At 53.2% G+C, this 24,173-nt stretch overlaps 1 protein-coding gene across 1 annotated transcript in view; it reads right to left on the reverse strand.

Annotated features, from left to right (window-relative positions):
* The window catches only part of LOC119966902 (tau-tubulin kinase 1-like), a 43,546-nt gene that overhangs the window by 7,420 nt on the left and 11,953 nt on the right, over nucleotides 1-24,173 (reverse strand). Inside the window, exon 2 of the mRNA XM_038798858.1 lies at nucleotides 6,882-8,377. Within this exon, the coding sequence (XP_038654786.1) occupies nucleotides 6,882-8,377 (1,496 nt within the window). The remainder of the gene's footprint in view (nucleotides 1-6,881; nucleotides 8,378-24,173) is intronic.

Here is a 24,173-nt window from a genome sequence, read left to right on the forward strand (position 1 = left end):
GGGACTCCCTGGGCCCTGTGGGACTGGGCCTCCCCCTTGGTGCCCTGTGGGACTGGGTCCTCTCCCCTCCCTGGTGCCCTGTGGGAACTGGGCCCTCCCCCTCCCCTGGTGCCATGTGGGACTGGGCCCTTCCCCAGGTATCCTGTGGGACTGGGCCCTCCCCTGGTGCCCTGTGAGACTGGGCCCTCCCACTGGTGCCCTGTGGGACTGGGCCCTCCCCCTGGTGCCCTGTGGGACTGGGCCCTTCCCCCTGGTGTCCTGTGGGACTGGGCCCTCCCCTTGGTGCCCTGTGGGACTGGGTCCTCCCCCCTCCCCCTGGTGTCCTGTGGGACTGGGCCCTCCCCCTGGTGTACTGTGGGACTGGGCCCTCCCCCTGGTGCCCTGTGGGACTGGGCCCTTCCCCTGGTGCCCTGTGGGACTGGGCCCTTCCCCCTGGTGCCCTGTGGGACTGGGCCCTCATCCTGGTGCCCTGTGGGAGGGCCCTCATCCTGGTGCCTGTGGGACTGGGCCCTCATCCTGGTGCCCTGTGGGACTGGGCCCTCCCCCTGGTGCCCTGTGGGACTGGGCCCTCCCCCTGGTGCCCTGTGGGACTGGGCCCTCCCCCTGGTGCCCTGTGGGACTGGGCCCTTCCCCTGGTGTACTGTGGGACTGGGCCCTCCCCCTGGTGCCCTGTGGGACTGGGCCCTCCCCCTGGTGCCCTGTGGGACTGGGCCCTCCCCCTGGTGCCCTGTGGGACTGGGCCCTCCCCCTGGTGTCCTGTGGGACTGGGCCCTTCCCCCTGGTGCCCTGTGGGACTGGGCCCTCCCCCTGGTGCCCTGTGCGACTGGGCCCTCCCCCTGGTGCCCTGTGGGACTGGGCCTTCCCCCTGGTGCCCTGTGGGACTGGGCCCTCCCCCTGGTGTCCTGTGGGACTGGGCCCTCCCCCTGGTGCCCTGTGGGACTGGGCCCTTCCCCCTGGTGTACTGTGGGACTGGGCCCTTCCCCCTGGTGTCCTGTGGGACTGGGGCCTCCCCCTGGTGTACTGTGAGACTGGGCCCTCCCCTTGGTGCCCTGTGGGACTGGGTCCTCCCCCCTCCCCCTGGTGCCCTGTGGGACTGGGCCCTCCCCCCTCCCCCTGGTGCCCTGTGGGACTGGGCCTTTCCCCCTGGTGCCCTGTGGGACTGGGTCCTCTCCCCTCCCCCTGGTGCCCTGTGGGACTGGGCCCTCCCCCCTCCCCCTGGTGCCCTGTGGGACTGGGCCCTTCCCCCTGGTATCCTGTGGGACTGGGCCCTCCCCCTGGTGCCCTGTGAGACTGGGCCCTCCCACTGGTGCCCTGTGGGACTGGGCCCTCCCCCTGGTGCCCTGTGGGACTGGGCCCTTCCCCCTGGTGTCCTGTGGGACTGGGCCCTCCCCTTGGTGCCCTGTGGGACTGGGTCCTCCCCCCTCCCCCTGGTGTCCTGTGGGACTGGGCCCTCCCCCTGGTGTACTGTGGGACTGGGCCCTCCCCCTGGTGCCCTGTGGGACTGGGCCCTTCCCCCTGGTGCCCTGTGGGACTGGGCCCTTCCCCCTGGTGCCCTGTGGGACTGGGCCCTCATCCTGGTGCCCTGTGGGACTGGGCCCTCATCCTGGTGCCCTGTGGGACTGGGCCCTCATCCTGGTGCCCTGTGGGACTGGGCCCTCCCCCTGGTGCCCTGTGGGACTGGGCCCTCCCTCTGGTGCCCTGTGGGACTGGGCCCTCCCCCTGGTGCCCTGTGGGACTGGGCCCTTCCCCTGGTGTACTGTGGGACTGGGCCCTCCCCCTGTGGCCCTGTGGGACTGGGCCCTCCCCCTGGTGCCCTGTGGGACTGGGCCCTCCCCCTGGTGCCCTGTGGGACTGGGCCCTCCCCCTGGTGTCCTGTGGGACTGGGCCCTTCCCCATGGTGCCCTGTGTGACTGGGCCCTCCCCCTGGTGCCCTGTGCGACTGGGCCCTCCCCCTGGTGCCCTGTGGGACTGGGCCCTTCCCCCTGGTGTACTGTGGGACTGGGCCCTCCCCCTGGTGCCCTGTGGGACTGGGCCCTCCCCCTGGTGCCCTGTGGGACTGGGCCCTCCCCCTGGTGTCCTGTGGGACTGGGCCCTCCCCCTGGTGCCCTGTGGGACTGGGCCCTTCCCCCTGGTGTACTGTGGGACTGGGCCCTTCCCCCTGGTGTCCTGTGGGACTGGGGCCTCCCCCTGGTGTACTGTGAGACTGGGCCCTCCCCTTGGTGCCCTGTGGGACTGGGTCCTCCCCCCTCCCCCTGGTGCCCTGTGGGACTGGGCCCTCCCCCCTCCCCCTGGTGCCCTGTGGGACTGGGCCTTTCCCCCTGGTGCCCTGTGGGACTGGGCCCTCCCCCTGGTGCCCTGTGGGACTGGGCCCTCCCCTTGGTGCCCTGTGGGACTGGGTCCTCTCCCCTCCCCCTGGTGCCCTGTGGGACTGGGCCCTCCCCCCTCCCCCTGGTGCCCTGTGGGACTGGGCCCTTCCCCCTGGTATCCTGTGGGACTGGGCCCTCCCCCTGGTGCCCTGTGAGACTCGGCCCTCCCACTGGTGCCCTGTGGGACTGGGCCCTCCCCCTGGTGCCCTGTGGGACTGGGCCCTTCCCCCTGGTGTCCTGTGGGACTGGGCCCTCCCCTTGGTGCCCTGTGGGACTGGGTCCTCCCCCCTCCCCCTGGTGTCCTGTGGGACTGGGCCCTCCCCCTGGTGTACTGTGGGACTGGGCCCTCATCCTGGTGCCCTGTGGGACTGGTCCCTCAATCTGGTGCCCTGTGGGACTGGGCCCTCCCCCTGGTGCCCTGTGGGACTGGGCCCTCCCCCTGGTGCCCTGTGGGACTGGGCCCTTCCCCCTGGTGTACTGTGGGACTGGGCCCTCCCCCTGGTGCCCTGTGGGACTGGGCCCTCCCCCTGGTGCCCTGTGGGACTGGGCCCTCCCCCTGGTGTCCTGTGTGACTGGGCCCTCCCCCTGGTGCCCTGTGGGACTGGGCCCTTCCTCCTGGTGTACTGTGGGACTGGGCCCTTCCCCCTGGTGTCCTGTGGGACTGGGGCCTCCCCCTGGTGTACTGTGAGACTGGGCCCTCCCCTTGGTGCCCTGTGGGACTGGGTCCTCCCCCCTCCCCCTGGTGCCCTGTGGGACTGGGCCCTCCCCCCTCCCCCTGGTGCCCTGTGGGACTGGGCCTTTCCCCCTGGTGCCCTGTGGGACTGGGCCCTCCCCCTGGTGCCCTGTGGGACTGGGCCCTCCCCTTGGTGCCCTGTGGGACTGGGTCCTCTCCCCTCCCCCTGGTGCCCTGTGGGACTGGGCCCTCCCCCCTCCCCCTGGTGCCCTGTGGGACTGGGCCCTTCCCCCTGGTATCCTGTGGGACTGGGCCCTCCCCCTGGTGCCCTGTGAGACTGGGCCCTCCCACTGGTGCCCTGTGGGACTGGGCCCTCCCCCTGGTGCCCTGTGGGACTGGGCCCTTCCCCCTGGTGTCCTGTGGGACTGGGCCCTCCCCTTGGTGCCCTGTGGGACTGGGTCCTCCCCCCTCCCCCTGGTGTCCTGTGGGACTGGGCCCTCCCCCTGGTATACTGTGGGACTGGGCCCTCATCCTGGTGCCCTGTGGGACTGGGCCCTCAATCTGGTGCCCTGTGGGACTGGGCCCTCCCCCTGGTGCCCTGTGGGACTGGGCCCTTCCCCCTGGTGCTCTGTGGGACTGGGCCCTCCCCCTGGTGCCCTGTGGGACTGGGCCCTTCCCCCTGGTGCCCTGTGGGACTGGACCCTTCCCCCTGGTGCCCTGTGGGACTGGGCCCTCATCCTGGTGCCCTGTGGGACTGGGCCCTCATCCTGGTGCCCTGTGGGACTGGGCCCTCATCCTGGTGCCCTGTGGGACTGGGCCCTCCCCCTGGTGCCCTGTGGGACTGGGCCCTCCCTCTGGTGCCCTGTGGGACTGGGCCCTCCCCCTGGTGCCCTGTGGGACTGGGCCTTCCCCCTGGTGCCCTGTGGGACTGGGCCCTCCCCCTGGTGCCCTGTGGGACTGGGCCCTCATCCTGGTGCCCTGTGGGACTGGGCCCTCCCCCTGGTGCCCTGTGGGACTGGGCCCTCATCCTGGTGCCCTGTGGGACTGAGACCTCATCCTGGTTCCCTGTGGGAATGGGTCCTTCCCCCTCCCCCCGGTCCCCTGTGGGACTGGGCCCTCCCCCTGGCACCCTGTGGGACTGGGCCCTTCCCCTGGTGCCCTGTGGGACTGGGCCCTCCCCCTGGCGCCCTGTGGGACTGGGCCCTTCCCCTGGTGTACTGTGGGACTGGGCCCTCCCCCTGGTGCCCTGTGGGACTGGGCCCTCCCCCTGGTGTCCTGTGGGACTGGGCCCTCCCCCTGGTGCCCTGTGGGACTGGGCCCTTCTCCCTGGTGTACTGTGGGACTGGGCCCTTCCCCCTGGTGTACTGTGGGACTGGGCCCTCCCCCTGGTGCCCTGTGGGACTGGGCCCTCCCCCTGGTGTACTGTGGGACTGGCCCCTCCCCTTGGTGCCCTGTGGGACTGGGTCCTCCCCCCTCCCCCTGGTGCCCTGTGGGACTGGGCCCTCCCCCCTCCCCCTGGTGCCCTGTGGGACTGGGCCCTTCCCCCTCGTGCCCTGTGGGACTGGGCCCTTCCCCCTGGTGTACTGTGGGACTGGGCCCTCCCCCTGGCGCCCTGTGGGACTGGGCCCTCCCCCTGGTGTACTGTGGGACTGGGCCCTCCCCTTGGTGCCCTGTGGGACTGGGTCCTCCCCCCTCCCCCTGGTGCCCTGTGGGACTGGGCCCTCCCCCCTCCCCCTGGTGCCCTGTGGGACTGGGCCCTACCCCCTCGTGCCCTGTGGGACTGGGCTCTCCCCCTGGTGCCCTGTGGGACTGTGCCCTCCCCCTGGTGCCCTGTGGGACTGGGCCCATCCCCCTGGTACCCTGTGGGACTGGGCCCTCCCCCTGGTGCCCTGTGGGACTGGGCCCTCCCCCTGGTGCTCTGTGGGACTGGGCCCTCCCCCTGGTGCCCTGTGGGACTGGGCCCTTCCCCCTGGTGTCCTGTGGGACTGGGCCCTCCCCTTGGTGCCCTGTGGGACTGGGTCCTCCCCCCTCCCCCTGGTGTCCTGTGGGACTGGGCCCTCCCCCTGGTGTACTGTGGGACTGGGCCCTCATCCTGGTGCCCTGTGGGACTGGGCCCTCATTCTGGTGCCCTGTGGGACTGGGCCCTCCCCCTGGTGCCCTGTGGGACTGGGCCCTTCCCCCTGGTGCCCTGTGGGACTGGGCCCTCCCCCTGGTGCCCTGTGGGACTGGGCCCTTCCCCCTGGTGCCCTGTGGGACTGGGCCCTTCCCCCTGGTGCCCTGTGGGACTGGGCCCTCATCCTGGTGCCCTGTGGGACTGGGCCCTCATCCTGGTGCCCTGTGGGACTGGACCCTCATCCTAGTGCCCTGTGGGACTGGGCCCACCCCCTGGTGCCCTGTGGGACTGGGCCCTCCCTCTGGTGCTCTGTGGGACTGGCCCCTCCCCCCGGTGCCCTGTGGGACTGGGCCCTCATCCTGGTGCCCTGTGGGACTGGGCCCTCATCCTGGTGCCCTGTGGGACTGGGCCCTCATCCTGGTGCCCTGTGGGACTGGGCCCTCATCCTGGTGCCCTGTGGGACTGGGCCCTCATCCTGGTGCCCTGTGGGACTGGGCCCTCTCCCTGTGGGACTGGGCCCTCCCCCTCCCCCTGGTGCCCTGTGGGACTGGGCCCTTCCCCTGGTGCCCTGTGGGACTGGGCCCTCCCCCTGGTGCCCTGTGGGACTGGGCCCTCATCCTGGTGCCCTGTGGGACTGGGCCCTCATCCTGGTGCCCTGTGGGACTGGGCCCTCATCCTGGTGCCCTGTGGGACTGGGCCCTCATCCTGGTGCCCTGTGAGACTGGGCCCTCTCCCTGTGGGACTGGGCCCTCCCCCCTCCCCCTGGTGCCCTGTGGGACTGGGCCCTTCCCCTCCCCCTGGTGCCCTGTGGGACTGGGCCCTCTCCCTGTGGGACTGGGGCCTCCCCCCTGGTGCCCTGTGGGACTGGGCCCTCCCCCTGGTGCCCTGTGGGACTGGGCCCTTCCCCTCCCCCTGGTGCCCTGTGGGACTTGGCCCTCTCCCTGTGGGACTGGGGCCTCCCCCCTGGTGCCCTGTGGGACTGGGCCCTCCCCCCTCCCCCTGGTGCCCTGTGGGACTGGGCCCTCCCCCTGGTGCCCTGTGGGACTGGGCCCTTCCCCTCCCCCTGGTGCCCTGTGGGACTGGGCCCTCCCCCTGTGGGACTGGGCCCTCCCCCTGGTGCCCTGTGGGACTGGGCCCTCCCCCCTCCCCCTGGTGCCCTGTGGGACTGGACCCTCCCCCCTGGTGCCCTGTGGGACTGGACCCTCTCCCCTGGTGCCCTGTGGGACTGGGCCCTCATCCTGGTGCCCTGTGGGACTGGGCCCTCTCCCTGTGGGACTGCGCCCTCCCCCCTCCCCCTGGTGCCCTGTGGGACTGGGCCCTCATCCTGATGTCCTGACTCGAGTTAGACCCTGCTTTGAGTTATGTTCTGGGCACCTTCGGAAGGACAGAAGCCCTTGGAGGAGTTTGGTGCAGAAAGAGTTAAATTCCAAGGACAGACTGGGTTTCAAGTCCAGAAGATTATGGGTAATCTAACCAGGTAGTTAAAGATGATGAAAGGAGGTGATTAGGGCGAATCATAGAAGAACTTCTTCAAACATCAGGTTATTGAAAATCCGGAATATTCTCCCAGCAAATCTCCATTCAGGTTGAGATTGATGGATTTGTGTGGGTCAGAGGTTAAGGGCATCCCAGGCAGATTAGCCATGATTTGTTTGGATTGTGGACAGATTTAAAGGACTGAATGGCCTCCTCCTGTTCCCGCAGGTCTTGCTCCATCAGTGTTGCTTACCTTTGAGTTGGTGAAGGTTTCAACGGGCTGGTGCTTGGGGAGCTGGGTACTGGCGATAGCTTAACAGGGGTGACAGGCCGTGGGATCTTACTCTTGCTGCCCGGAGCCCGGTTCTGCCTGCTGGAGGGTGAGTGGGCCTCACTCCCCTTCCCTACCCGGTTGAGGGAACTATCGGAGTTTGTGTCCTCTTCAGAGGCCGTGGCTGGTGAACTCCCGGAGCCTTGTCTACGTTCCGTCACCGATGAGGCAGAGGAGGATGTCACGGAAGAGAGATGTACCAGCCGACTCTGCCTCTTGTCCATCAGGAAGCGAGCCAAATCCAAATGCCGAGACCTCCTGTGGATCAGCCTGTCCTTAAAGGAAAGAGGTGCTGAATTCTCTGATCCCGTATCCTCCTCTGACATCAACACAGGGATGCGACTTTTCCATTGGGAGTTGCCTGCTGTCCTGGAATGGACTTCCCCCGTCACTGATCTAATGCATTCCTTCTCCTTCCCCTGGCTGGACTCTCGCTCAGGGACGTGGCTGCTCCCCACAACTCGGACATGCTCTGGTTTCCCATTCCTCTCCAGCGAGTCCATTCCAATTCCCACCCCATTCTGGGCTATCGTCTCTCCAGCGTGGGTCTTGAGTTGGAGTAGAGTTGGAGGAGCTTCATCCACTCCCTCTGCCATGGACCAGTTCCCATTCTCCAGCTCCCGAGGCTGGAAGAATTCGTAATGGTCCTGAGGCAGAAGCTGCCCAGTGGAGGACATGACATTGAGGTGTGTCTTCTCGGCAATGTGCAGGAAGGTTCGTTCAACCTTGGTGAAGGGGCAGGTGGTCGCCGCGGCGACAACAGGGCAGGGGGCCTTCACTTCTGACTTGATGACAGAGGAGAGGGTTCCTGGTTCAGAGACATCTAGCTGACTACCCAGAGCCTGAGGCCTCTCACTCTGAGGCGTTACAGCAGCCAACGTGCCCAAATCTGCGTCTGGGGCCAGGTCTGCGGTCATGGGCGATTTGTGAATGTCACCAGGCGAAAAGAGCACCAGAGTTTTGGAGCCTTCCTCCAGTTCCTGTTCACCATCTGCCCCTGAGGCTCGGCAACGTCCCTCCCTCTGATCGTCAGCCAGGAGGGTGGAAGGGGCAGCTTCCTGACTGCATTCCGTACTCTTCTCACTCTCTTCACTGCTAGACTCGCTCTGCTCCATCCTTCCCTCACTCTGTTCCTTTGTTCCCTCTTCCTTTCCTCCCTCTCTCCACTCCTTTGCACACTCACTCTCCTCCTCCTCATCTCTGTTGAATTGGTCAGACTCTAGGTCGAAGGTTGCTGTTAAGACCACATTGGAGAAGTCAACACGTCTTGGGCGTGCCTGAAGATCTCTCTCGCTCTCGGTGTCTCTGGGAGTGACTGCCCGGCCAATTGGCAGAGATATCAACCGCAAAGGGTAAGGAAGCTCTCCGACCATCACCTCTGGCACGGCATCCAGTTCATCCGCGTTACACAACAATGCCTGAAATCAAAAAACAAATGTTGTTTATGAACAATGCACCATTCCTGAATTCTTCAGAAAGAAAAGACTTCACCTTTTCATTCATTGCCTGGGTGAGGGTGTGCTGGCAAAGTCGATCTTTATTGTGCCCGTTCCATATAACCCTGAGGTGGTGATGGGGAGTCTCCTGTTTCTGAACATTGCAGAATTTTGTAAAAGCACGACCCACTGGAATATCCATGGAGATACAGACTGGAATATCCATGGAGATACTGACTGGAATATCCATGGAGATACAGTCTGGAATATCCATGGAGATACAGTCTGGAATATCCATGGAGATACAGACTGGAATATCCATGGAGATACAGACTGGAATATCCATGGAGATACTGACTGGAATATCCATGGAGATACAGACTGGAATATCCATGGAGATACAGACTGGAATATCCATGGAGATACCGACTGGAATATCCATGGAGATACAGACTGGAATATCCATGGAGATACAGTCTGGAATATCCATGGAGATACCGACTGGAATATCCATGGAGATAGTCTGGAATATCCATGGAGATACAGTCTGGAATATCCATGGAGATACAGACTGGAATATCCATGGAGATACAGACTGGAATATCCATGGAGATACCGACTGGAATATCCATGGAGATAGTCTGGAATATCCATGGAGATAGTCTGGAATATCCATGGAGATAGTCTGGAATATCCATGGAGATACAGACTGGAATATCCATGGAGATACAGACTGGAATATCCATGGAGATACAGACTGGAATATCCATGGAGATACAGACTGGAATATCCATGGAGATACAGTCTGGAATATCCATGGAGATAGTCTGGAATATCCATGGCGATACAGACTGGAATATCCATGGAGATACAGACTGGGATATCCATGGAGATACAGTCTGGAATATCCATGGAGATAGTCTGGAATATCCATGGAGATACAGTCTGGAATATCCATGGAGATACAGACTGGAATATCCATGGAGATACAGACTGGAATATCCATGGAGATACAGACTGGAATATCCATGGAGATACAGACTGGAATATCCATGGAGATACAGTCTGGAATATCCATGGAGATACAGACTGGAATATCCATGGAGATACCGACTGGAATATCCATGGAGATACCGACTGGAATATCCATGGAGATACAGACTGGAATATCCATGGAGATACAGACTGGAATATCCATGGAGATACAGACTGGAATATCCATGGAGATACAGACTGGAATATCCATGGAGATACAGACAGGAATATCCATGGAGATAGTCTGGAATATCCATGGAGATACAGACTGGAATATCCATGGAGATACAGACTGGAATATCCATGGAGATACAGACTGGAATATCCATGGAGATACAGTCTGGAATATCCATGGAGATACCGACTGGAATATCCATGGAGATACTGACTGGAATATCCATGGAGATACAGACTGGAATATCCATGGAGATACAGTCTGGAATATCCATGGAGACACAGTCTGGAATATCCATGGAGATACAGACTGGAATATCCATGGAGATACAGACTGGAATATCCATGGAGATACAGACTGGAATATCCATGGAGATACAGACTGGAATATCCATGGAGATACCGACTGGAATATCCATGGAGATACAGACTGGAATATCCATGGAGATACCGACTGGAATATCCATGGAGATACAGACTGGAATATCCATGGAGATACAGTCTGGAATATCCATGGAGATACAGTCTGGAATATCCATGGAGATACAGTCTGGAATATCCATGGAGATACAGACTGGAATATCCATGGAGATACAGACTGGAATATCCATGGAGATACAGACTGGAATATCCATGGAGATACTGACTGGAATATCCATGGAGATACCGACTGGAATATCCATGGAGATACAGACTGGAATATCCATGGAGATACAGACTGGAATATCCATGGAGATACAGACTGGAATATCCATGGCGATACAGACTGGAATATCCATGGAGATACCGACTGGAATATCCATGGAGATACAGACTGGAATATCCATGGAGATACAGTCTGGAATATCCATGGAGATACCGACTGGAATATCCATGGAGATACAGACTGGAATATCCATGGAGATACCGACTGGAATATCCATGGAGATACCGACTGGAATATCCATGGAGATACAGACTGGAATATCCATGGAGATACAGACTGGAATATCCATGGAGATACAGACTGGAATATCCATGGCGATACAGACTGGAATATCCATGGAGATACCGACTGGAATATCCATGGAGATACAGACTGGAATATCCATGGAGATACAGACTGGAATATCCATGGAGATACCGACTGGAATATCCATGGAGATACAGTCTGGGATATCCATGGAGATACAGACTGGAATATCCATGGAGATACAGACTGGAATATCCATGGAGATCCGGACTGGAATATCCATGGAGATACCGACTGGAATATCCATGGAGATACAGACTGGAATATCCATGGAGATACCGACTGGAATATCCATGGAGATACAGTCTGGAATATCCATGGAGATACTGACTGGAATATCCATGGAGATACAGTCTGGAATATCCATGGAGATACCGACTGGAATATCCATGGAGATACAGTCTGGAATATCCATGGAGATACAGACTGGAATATCCATGGAGATACAGTCTGGAATATCCATGGAGATACCGACTGGAATATCCATGGAGATACAGTCTGGAATATCCATGGAGATACAGACTGGAATATCCATGGAGATACAGACTGGAATATCCATGGAGATACAGACTGGAATATCCATGGAGATACAGACTGGAATATCCATGGAGATACAGTCTGGAATATCCATGGAGATACCGACTGGAATATCCATGGAGATACCGACTGGAATATCCACGGAGATACAGACTGGGATATCCATGGAGATACAGTCTGGAATATCCATGGAGATACTGACTGGAATATCCATGGAGATAGTCTGGAATATCCATGGAGATACCGACTGGAATATCCATGGAGATACAGACTGGAATATCCATGGAGATACCGACTGGAATATCCACGGAGATACAGACTGGAATATCCATGGAGATACAGTCTGGAATATCCATGGAGATAGTCTGGAATATCCATGGAGATACAGACTGGAATATCCATGGAGATACAGACTGGAATATCCATGGAGATACAGACTGGAATATCCATGGAGATAGTCTGGAATATCCATGGAGATACCGACTGGAATATCCATGGAGATACCGACTGGAATATCCACGGAGATACAGACTGGAATATCCATGGAGATACAGTCTGGAATATCCATGGAGATACAGTCTGGAATATCCATGGAGATAGTCTGGAATATCCATGGAGATACAGACTGGAATATCCATGGAGATACAGTCTGGAATATCCATGGAGATACAGTCTGGGATATCCATGGAGATACCGACTGGAATATCCATGGAGATACAGACTGGAATATCCATGGAGATACCGACTGGAATATCCATGGAGATACAGTCTGGAATATCCATGGAGATACAGTCTGGGATATCCATGGAGATACCGACTGGAATATCCATGGAGATACTGACTGGAATATCCATGGAGATACAGACTGGAATATCCATGGAGATACAGACTGGAATATCCATGGAGATACAGACGGGAATATCCATGGAGATACAGTCTGGAATATCCATGGAGATACAGACTGGAATATCCATGGAGATACAGACTGGAATATCCATGGAGATACAGACTGGAATATCCATGGAGATACAGTCTGGAATATCCATGGAGATACAGACTGGGATATCCATGGAGATACAGACTGGAATATCCATGGAGATACAGACTGGAATATCCATGGAGATACAGACTGGAATATCCATGGAGATACAGTCTGGAATATCCATGGAGATACAGACTGGAATATCCATGGAGATACCGACTGGAATATCCATGGAGATACTGACTGGAATATCCATGGAGATAGTCTGGAATATCCATGGAGATACAGACTGGAATATCCATGGAGATAGTCTGGAATATCCATGGAGATACCGACTGGAATATCCATGGAGATACCGACTGGAATATCCATGGAGATAGTCTGGAATATCCATGGAGATAGTCTGGAATATCCATGGAGATACAGACTGGAATATCCATGGAGATACAGACTGGAATATCCATGGAGATACAGTCTGGAATATCCATGGAGATACAGACTGGAATATCCATGGAGATACAGTCTGGAATATCCATGGAGATAGTCTGGAATATCCATGGAGATACCGACTGGAATATCCATGGAGATACCGACTGGAATATCCATGGAGATACAGTCTGGAATATCCATGGAGATACAGACTGGAATATCCATGGAGATACCGACTGGAATATCCAAGGAGATACAGTCTGGAATATCCATGGAGATACAGACTGGAATATCCATGGAGATACAGTCTGGAATATCCATGGAGATACAGTCTGGAATATCCATGGAGATACAGACTGGAATATCCATGGAGATACAGTCTGGAATATCCATGGAGATACAGTCTGGGATATCCATGGAGATACCGACTGGAATATCCATGGAGATACAGACTGGAATATCCATGGAGATACCGACTGGAATATCCATGGAGATACAGTCTGGAATATCCATGGAGATACAGTCTGGAATATCCATGGAGATACAGACTGGAATATCCATGGAGATACAGTCTGGAATATCCATGGAGATACAGTCTGGGATATCCATGGAGATACCGACTGGAATATCCATGGAGATACAGACTGGAATATCCATGGAGATACCGACTGGAATATCCATGGAGATACAGTCTGGAATATCCATGGAGATACAGTCTGGGATATCCATGGAGATACCGACTGGAATATCCATGGAGATACCGACTGGAATATCCATGGAGATACTGACTGGAATATCCATGGAGATACAGACTGGAATATCCATGGAGATACAGACTGGAATATCCATGGAGATACAGACTGGAATATCCATGGAGATACAGTCTGGAATATCCATGGAGATACAGACTGGAATATCCATGGAGATACAGACTGGAATATCCATGGAGATACAGACTGGAATATCCATGGAGATACAGTCTGGAATATCCATGGAGATACAGACTGGGATGTCCATGGAGATACAGACTGGAATATCCATGGAGATACAGACTGGAATATCCATGGAGATACAGACTGGAATATCCATGGAGATACAGTCTGGAATATCCATGGAGATACAGACTGGAATATCCATGGAGATACCGACTGGAATATCCATGGAGATACCGACTGGAATATCCATGGAGATAGTCTGGAATATCCATGGAGATACAGACTGGAATATCCATGGAGATAGTCTGGAATATCCATGGAGATACCGACTGGAATATCCATGGAGATACCGACTGGAATATCCATGGAGATAGTCTGGAATATCCATGGAGATAGTCTGGAATATCCATGGAGATACAGACTGGAATATCCATGGAGATACAGACTGGAATATCCATGGAGATACAGTCTGGAATATCCATGGAGATACAGACTGGAATATCCATGGAGATACAGTCTGGAATATCCATGGAGATAGTCTGGAATATCCATGGAGATACCGACTGGAATATCCATGGAGATACCGACTGGAATATCCATGGAGATACAGACTGGAATATCCATGGAGATACAGTCTGGAATATCCATGGAGATACAGACTGGAATATCCATGGAGATACCGACTGGAATATCCATGGAGATACAGTCTGGAATATCCATGGAGATACAGACTGGAATATCCATGGAGATACAGACTGGAATATCCATGGAGATACAGACTGGAATATCCATGGAGATACAGTCTGGAATATCCATGGAGATACAGACTGGAATATCCATGGAGATACAGACTGGAATATCCATGGAGATACAGACTGGAATATCCATGGAGATACAGACTGGAATATCCATGGAGATACAGACTGGAATATCCATGGAGATACAGTCTGGAATATCCATGGAGATACAGACTGGAATATCCATGGAGATACAGACTGGAATATCCATGGAGATACAGACTGGAATATCCATGGAGATACCGACTGGAATATCCATGGAGATACCGACTGGAATATCCATGGAGATACAGACTGGAATATCCATGGAGATACAGACTGGAATATCCATGGAGATACAGTCTGGAATATCCATGGAGATAGTCTGGAGTATCCATGGAGATACCGACTGGAATATCCATGGAGATACCGACTGGAATATCCCGTGTCGCGTCTTTTCGTCCAACGTCACTTCGTCCAACGACACTTCGTCCACGTCTTTTGGTCCAACGTCTTTTTGTCCGCCCGTCTTTTGGCCCAACGTCACTTCGTCCAATTATCCAATTACAAATTAACTCCGTATAAAACTATTTAATTGATAAAATGCAAGTACAATACAGCAAGTGAATTTAATTGCTAAAATGTAAGTAATTGATAAAATGCAAGTAAAATGCAAGTTGAAAAATGCAGATAAAAAATCTAAAAATGCAGTTAAAAAATCTAAAAGTTTACTAATTACTTAAAATTCCCAAAATTACTTAAAATTGATGTAAATTGTAAGCAACATTCCTCAAGAAATCAATTTTTGTTGTAGAATCATATTGAACGACCAATCTTTTGAGGCGTTCAGTTATTTTCTTATATCGCGTACATGAAGTCGACTGATCTCCCCAAAGAATTTGAGCCTTTTTGCCTATTATGGACCCTTCCTCTTCCTTCAGAGTTTTGATTAACCTCCGGATATTCAAATGAGCTCCACCCGCCGAACGCTTTATCGCAGAAAGAAACCCCTCAGCAGCATTATTTGTTATTTGCGAATTAAGAAAGAGAACGGTAATATCTATCCTTTAACGAGGCTCGTTAAAGGAAAGAGAACGATAATAACTATCCTTTAACGAGGCTCGTTAAAGGAAAGAGACCTTTAAAAATAAAAATCCTTTATTGCATATTATACCTTGCTATGTGCATTAGAGAAGATTTCTATTTACAAAAAGTTATTGTGGGGAGTGGAGTGGAGTGCTATTAAGCAAGTTACAAAAAGTCAAGTCACAAAAAGTCTTTGACGAAAAAAATCATCGGACAAAAAGACGTTGGACCAAAAGACGGGCGGACAAAAAGACTTTGGACCAAAAGACGTGGACGAAGTGTCGTTGGACGAAGTGACGTCGGACGAAAAGACATAGCACCGGAATATCCATGGAGATACTGACTGGAATATCCATGGAGATACAGACTGGAATATCCATGGAGATACTGACTGGAATATCCATGGAGATACAGACTGGAATATCCATGGAGATACAGACTGGAATATCCATGGAGATACAGACTGGAATATCCATGGAGATACTGACTGGAATATCCATGGAGATACTGACTGGAATATCCATGGAGATACAGACTGGAATATCCATGGAGATACTGACTGGAATATCCATGGAGATACAGACTGGAATATCCATGGAGATACAGACTGGAATATCCATGGAGATACAGACTGGAATATCCATGGAGATACTGACTGGAATATCCATGGAGATCCGGACTGGAATATCCATGGAGATACAGACTGGAATATCCATGGAGATACAGACTGGAATATCCATGGAGATACAGACTGGAATATCCATGGAGATACAGTCTGGAATATCCATGGAGATACAGACTGGAATATCCATGGAGATACAGACTGGAATATCCATGGAGATACAGACTGGGATATCCATGGAGATACAGACTGGAATATCCATGGAGATACAGTCTGGAATATCCATGGAGATACAGTCTGGAATATCCATGGAGATACAGACTGGGATATCCATGGAGATACAGACTGGAATATCCATGGAGATACTGACTGGAATATCCATGGAGATACAGACTGGAATATCCATGGAGATACCGACTGGAATATCCATGGAGATAGTCTGGAATATCCATGGAGATACTGACTGGAATATCCATGGAGATACAGACTGGAATATCCATGGAGATACAGACTGGAATATCCATGGAGATACAGACTGGAATATCCATGGAGATAGTCTGAAATATCCATGGAGATACAGTCTGGAATATCCATGGAGATAGTCTGGAATATCCATGGAGATAGTCTGGAATATCCATGGAGATACAGTCTGGAATATCCATGGAGATACAGTCTGGAATATCCATGGAGATAGTCTGGAATATCCATGGAGATACAGTCAGGAATATCCATGGAGATACAGACTGGAATATCCATGGAGATACTGACTGGAATATCCATGGAGATACCGACTGGAATATCCATGGAGATACAGACTGGAATATCCATGGAGATACTGACTGGGATATCCATGGAGATACAGACTGGAATATCCATGGAGATACAGTCTGGAATATCCATGGAGATACAGACTGGAATATCCATGGAGATACAGACTGGAATATCCATGGAGATACAGACTGGAATATCCATGGAGATACAGACTGGAATATCCATGGAGATACAGTCTGGAATATCCATGGAGATACAGACTGGAATATCCATGGAGATACAGACTGGAATATCCATGGAGATACAGTCTGGAATATCCATGGAGATACCGACTGGAATATCCATGGAGATACTGACTGGAATATCCATGGAGATACAGACTGGAATATCCATGGAGATACAGACTGGAATATCCATGGAGATACCGACTGGAATATCCATGGAGATACAGTCTGGAATATCCATGGAGATACAGACTGGAATATCCATGGAGATACAGTCTGGAATATCCATGGAGATACAGACTGGAATATCCATGGAGATACAGACTGGAATATCCATGGAGATACAGTCTGGAATATCCATGGAGATACAGACTGGAATATCCATGGAGATACAGACTGGAATATCCATGGAGATACCGACTGGGATATCCATGGAGATACCGACTGGAATATCCATGGAGATAGTCTGGAATATCCATGGAGATACCGACTGGAATATCCATGGAGATACTGACTGGAATATCCATGGAGATACAGACTGGAATATCCATGGAGATACAGTCTGGAATATCCATGGAGATAGTCTGGAATATCCATGGAGATAGTCTGGAATATCCATGGAGATACCGACTGGAATATCCATGGAGATACTGACTGGAATATCCATGGAGATACAGTCTGGAATATCCATGGAGATACAGTCTGGAGTATCCATGGCGATACAGACTGGTATGAGGGGAGATTCCATCGGTAACATGGGAACATAGAAAATAGAAGCAGGAGGAGGCCATTCAGCCCTTCAGGCCCGCTCCGCCATTCATTATACCCAGAGCATATTCTGTGCCCTTGCCACCCTCAGTGCTTCCTCCAAGTGGTGTTGAACATGGAGGAGCAACTGACTCATCAGCTGATGGTGGCCGGTACGTGGCAATCTGCAGGAGGTTTCCTTGCCCATGTTTAACCTGAAGCCAGGAGGCTTCATAGAGTCCAGAGTCGATGTTGGGGACTCCCAGGGCAACTCCCTCCCGACTGTATACCACTGTGCTGCCACCGCTGCTGGCCACCATCAGCTGATGAATCAGTTACTCCTCTATGTTGAACACCACTTGGAGGAAGCACTGAGGGTGGTAAGCGCACAGAATGTGCTCTGGGTGGGGGACTTCAATGTCCATCACCAAGAGAGGCTCAGTACCACCACAGGCCGAGCTGGCCGGGTCCTAAAGGACAATAGCTGCTAGACTGGGTCTGCAGCAGGTGGTGAGGGAACCAACAAGAGGGAAAAACATACTTGGCCTCATCCTCACCAACCTGCCTGCTGCAGATGGATCTGTCCATGACAGTATCGGTAGAAGTGACCACCGCACAGTCCTTGTGGAGACAAAGTCCCGTCTTCACATTGAGGATACCCTCCATCATGTTGTGTGGCACTACCACCGTGGTAAATGGGATAGACTTCAAACTGATCTAGCAACTCCAGACTGAGCATCCATGAGGCGCTGTGGGCCATCAGCAGCAGCAAAAATGTATTCAACCACAATCACTAACTTCATAGCCCAGCATATCCCCCAGTCTACTATTACCACCCAGCCAGGGGATCAACCCTGGTTCAATGAAGAGCGCAGGAGAGCATGTCAGGAACAACATCAGACATACCGATAAAATGAGGTGTCAACCTGGTGAAGCTACAACACAGGCCTGTGAGCCAAACAGCATAAGCAGCAAGTAATAGACAGAGCTCAGCAATTCCTCAACCAACGCATCAGATCTAAGCTCTGCAGTCCTGCCACATCCAACCGTGAATGGTGGACAATTAAACAACTCACTGGAGGAGGAGGCGCCACAAATATCCCCTTCCTCAATGATGGAGGAGCCCAGCACATCTGAACAAAAGGAAAACTGAGGCATTCGCAACAATCTTCAGCCAGAAGTGCCGAGTGGATGATCCATCTCGGTCTCCTCCGGAGGTCCCCAGCATCACAGATGTCAGTCTTCAGCCAATACGATTCACTCCGTGTGATATCAAGAAACGACTGAAGGCCCTGGATACAGCAAAGGCCCCGGGCCCTGACAATATCCCAGCAATAGACTTGTGCTCCAGAACTTGCCGCCCCCCTAGCCAAGCTGTTCCAGTACAGCTGCAACACTGGCATCTACCCAGCAATGTGAGAAATTGCCCAGGTGTGTCCTGTACACAAGAAACAGGACAAATCCAACCCAGCCAATTACCGCCCTATCAGTCTACTCTCCATCAGCAGCAAAGTGATGGAAGGAGTCAGCAACAGGGCTATCAAGCAGCACTTACTCAGCAATAACCTGCTCACGGACACTCAGTTTGGGTTCCCCCAGGGTCACTCAGCTCCTGACCTCATTACAGCCTTGGTTCAAACATGGACAATAGAGCTGAATGCCAGAGGTGAGGTGAGAGTGACTGCCCTTGACATCAAGGCAGCATTTGACCGAGTGTGGCATCATGGAGCCCGAGCTAAACTGGAGTCAATGGGAATCAGGGGGAAACTCTCCGCTGGTTGGGGTCATACCCGGCACAAAGGGAGATGGTTGTGGTGGGTGGAGGTCAATCATTTCAGCTCCAGGACATCACTGCAGGAGTTCCTCAGGGTAGTGTCCTAGGCCCCAGCCATCTTCAGCTGCTTCATCAATGACCTCCCTCCCATCATAAGGTCAGAAGTGGAGATGCTTGTGGATGACTGCACAATGTTCAGCACCATTCACAACCCCTCAGATAATGAAGCAGTCCCTGTCCAAATGCAGCAAGACCTGGACAATATCCAGGCTTGGGGCTGACAAGAGGCAAGTTACATTCACACCACACAACTACCAGGCAATGACCATCTCCTACAAGAGAGGATCTAACCATCACCCCTTGACATTCAACGGCATTACCATCGCTGAATCCCCCACAGTCAACATCCTGGGGGTAACCATTGATCAGAAACTGAACTGGACCCAGCCATATTGATACTGTGGCTACCAGGGCTAGTCAAAGGCTTAGATTCATAGATGTTTACAGCACGGTAACAGGCCCTTCGGCCCAGCTGGTCCATGCCACCCAGTTTCTATCACTAAGCTAGTCCCACTTGTCCGTATTTGGCCCATATCCCTCTGTACCCACCCTGCCCATGTAACTGTCTAATCTATAAAGAGAAGCTGGGAGTTACAGCGAGTAACTCACCTCCTGACGCCCCAAAGCCTGTCCACCACCTACAAGGCCCAAGTATTAATAATAATCTTTATTATTGTCACAAGTCGGCTTACATTAACACAGCAATGAAGTTACTGTGAAAATCCCCTAGTCACCACATTCCGGCGCCTGTTCGGGGTCACAGAGGGAGAATTCAGAATGTGCGAATTACTTGAACAGCACATTTCCGGGACTTGTGGGAGGAAACCGGAGCACCTGGAGGAAACCCACGCAGACACGGGGAGAACGTGCAGACTCCGCACAGACAGTGACCCAAGCCAGGAATCGAATCTCGGACCCTGGAGCTGTGAAGCAGCAGTGCTAACCCCTGTGCTACCGTGCCGCCCTGTCACGAGTGTAATGGAATACTCTCCACTTGCCTGGATGAGCGCAGCTCCAACAACATTCAAGAAGCTCAACACCATCCAGGACAAAGCAGCCCCGCTTGATTGCTCCCCTTCCACAAACATTCAAACCCTCCACCACCGACGCACAGTGGCAGCCGTGTGTACCATCTACAAGATGTTTTCACGATAAAGATAGATAGTTTTTTGAAGAAAACTATGGTGTTCGGGCGGGAAAGTGGAGCTGAGTCCACAACAGATCAGCCATGATCTGATTGAATGGCGGAGCAGGCTCGAGGGGCCAGATGGCCTACTCCTGCTCCTAGTTCTTATCTTATGTTAAGATGCAGTGCAGGAACCTACCAAGCTTCCTTAGGCCGCACCTTCCAAATCCATGACCACTGCCATCTAGGACAGATACCTGGGAACCCCACCATCTGGAGGTTCCCCTCCAAGTCACTCCCCACCCTGACTGGGAAATATATCGGCCGTTCCTTCACTGTCGCTGGGGCAACATCCTGGAACTCCCTCCCTAACAGCACAGTGGGTGTGCCTACACCTCAAGGACTGCAGCAGTTCAAGAAGGCAGCTCACAACTCGGGAGGGACAATAAATGCTGGCCCTGACGCCCACATCCCGTAAATAGAGTCAGAGATGTTTACAGCATGAATCAGGCCTGTCGGCCAAACCTGTCCCTGTCGCCCAGTTTCTATCACTAAGCTGGTCCAAACCTGTCCCTGTCGCCCAGTTTCTATCACTAAGCTGGTCCAAACCTGTCCCTGTCGCCCAGTTTCTATCACTAAGCTGGTCCAAACCTGTCCCTGTCGCCCAGTTTCTATCACTAAGCTGGTCCAAACCTGCCCCTGTCGCCCAGTTTCTATCACTAAGCTGGTCCAAACCTGTCCCTGTCGCCCAGTTTCTATCACTAAGCTGGTCCAAACCTGCCCCTGTCGCCCAGTTTCTATCACTAAGCTGGTCCAAACCTGCCCCTGTCGCCCAGTTTCTATCACTAAGCTGGTCCAAACCTGTCCCTGTCGCCCAGTTTCTATCACTAAGCTGGTCCAAACCTGCCCCTGTCGCCCAGTTTCTATCACTAAGCTGGTCCAAACCTGTCCCTGTCGCCCAGTTTCTATCACTAAGCTGGTCCAAACCTGTCCCTGTCGCCCAGTTTCTATCACTAAGCTGGTCCAAATTGCCCGCATTTGGCTTGTACCCCTCTATACCCAGCTTTCCCATATAACTGTCCAAATGCTTTTTAAAAGACAAAATCGTACCCACCTCTATTACTGCCTCTGGTAGCCCATTCCAGACACTCACCACCCTCTGTGTGAAGACATTGCCCCTCTGGACCCTTTTGTATCTCTCCCCTCTCACCTTAAACCTGTGCCCTCTAGTTCTAGACTCCTCTACCTTTGGGGAAAGATGTTGATTATCTGCCTTATCTATGCCCCTCATTATTTTATAGACCTCGATAATATCACCCCTAAGCCTCCGACGCTCCAGGGAAAATAGTCCCAGCCTATCCAGCCTCTCCTTATAACTCAGACCATCAAGTCCTGGTAGCATCCTCGTCAATCTCTTCTGGACTCTTTCCAGTTTAACAATATCCTTTTTATAATAGGGTGACCAGAACTGTACACAGTGTTCCATGTGTGGTCTTACCAATGTCTTCAACAAGACGTCCCAACTCCTGTATTCAATATTCTGGCCAATAAAACCCAGCCTGCTGAATGCCTTCTTCCCCACCCTGTCCACCTGCCACTCCACCTTCAAGGAGCTATGAACCTGTACCCCTAGATCTCTTTGTTCTGTAACTCTCCCCAACTCCCTACCATTCACTGAGTAGGTCCATTTGATCTCCCAATATGCATCACCTCACATTTATCCAAATTAAGCTCTTCCATTCATCGGCCCACTGGCCCAGTTGATCCAAGATCAACTTGGGGGGGATGGTGGGGGAAGGGTGAACAGCAAACTTGGGGGTGGGGGTAGAGTGAACAGCCAGCTGTCGTGGTGCACATAGGCACCAGCGATCTTGGTAAAAAATGGGATGAGGTCCTACATGCTGAATTCAGGGAGTTAGGAGTTAAATTAAAAAGTAGGACCTCAAAGGTAGTAATCTCAGGATTGCTACCAGTGCCAAGAGCTAGTCAGAGTGGGAATGTCAGGATAGATAGGATGAATGCGTGGCTCGAGAGATGGTGCTAGAGGGAGGGATTCAAATTCCTGGAGCATTTGAACCAGTTCTGGGGGAGGTGGGACCAGTACAAACCGGACGGTCTGCACCTGGGCAGGGAACCAATGTCCTGGAGCGGGGGGGGGGGGGGGGGGGGGGGGGGGGGTTTGCTAGTGCTGTTGGGGAGGGTTTAAGCTAATGCGGCAGGGGCGTGGGAACCAATGCAGGAAGTCGGAGGGAAGTAAAACAGGGACAGAAACAAAAAGCAGTAAGGGTGAAAAGTGTAAGGCAGAGAAGCCAAAGCCAAAATCTCCGTGTCTGTGTATCTCTGTGTCTGTGTATCTGTGTGTGTATCTCTGTGTCGGTGTACATCTCTGTATCTGTGTATATATCTGTGCTTATCTGGGCGTAAATCTTTGCATATCTGTGTGCGTGTATTTGTCTGTGTGTATCTGTGTGTGGATCGGTGTGTGTGTTTATCTGTGTGTGTGTATATCTGTGTGTGTGTATATCTGTGTGTGTATCTGTGTGCGTGTATATCTGTGTGCGTGTATATCTGTGCGTGTATATCTGTGCGTGTATATCTGTGTGTGTGTATCTGTGTGCGTGTATTTGTCTGTGTGTATCTGTGTGTGTGTATATCTGTGTGCGTGTATATCTGTGTGCGTATATATCTATGTGCGTGTATATCTGTGTGTGTGTGTATCTGTGTGCGTATATCTGTGTGCGTGTATCTGTGTGCGTGTATATCTGTGTGCATGTGTATCTGTGTGCGTGTGTATCTGTGCGCGCGTATATCTGTGCGCGTGTATATCTGTGCACGTGTATATCTGTGTGTGTATATCTGTGTGCGTGTATATCTGTGTGTGTATATCTGTGTGTGTGTATATCTGTGTGTGTATATCTGTGTGTGTATCTGTGTGCGTGTATGTCTGTGTGCGTGTATATCTGTGTGCGTGTATATCTGTGTGTGTATATCTGTGTGCGTGTATATCTGTGTGCGTGTGTGTATATCTGTGAGTGTATATCTGTGCGCGTGTATATCTGTGCGCGCGTATATCTGTGCGCATGTATATCTGTGCGCACGTATATCTGTGCGCGCGTATATCTGTGCGCGCGTATATCTGTGCGCGTGTATATCTGTGCGCGTGTATATCTGTGTGTGTATATCTGTGTGTGTATATCTGTGTGCATGTATATATGTGTGCGTGTATATCTGTGTGTGTGTAGATCTGTGTGTGTATCTGTGTGCGTGTATATCTGTGTGCGTGTACCTGTGTGCGTGTATCTGTGTGCGTGTATATCTGTGTGCGTGTATATCTGTGTGCATGTATATCTGTGTGCATGTATCGGTATGCGTGTATATCTGTGTGCGTGTATATCTGTGTGCGTGTATATCTATGTGTGTATATCTGTGTGCGTGTATATCTGTGTGCATGTATATCTGTGTGCATGTATATCTGTGTGCGTGTATAT

This window comes from Scyliorhinus canicula, chromosome 6, assembly GCF_902713615.1.
Source record: "Scyliorhinus canicula chromosome 6, sScyCan1.1, whole genome shotgun sequence".
Taxonomy (NCBI): Eukaryota; Metazoa; Chordata; class Chondrichthyes; order Carcharhiniformes; family Scyliorhinidae; genus Scyliorhinus; species Scyliorhinus canicula.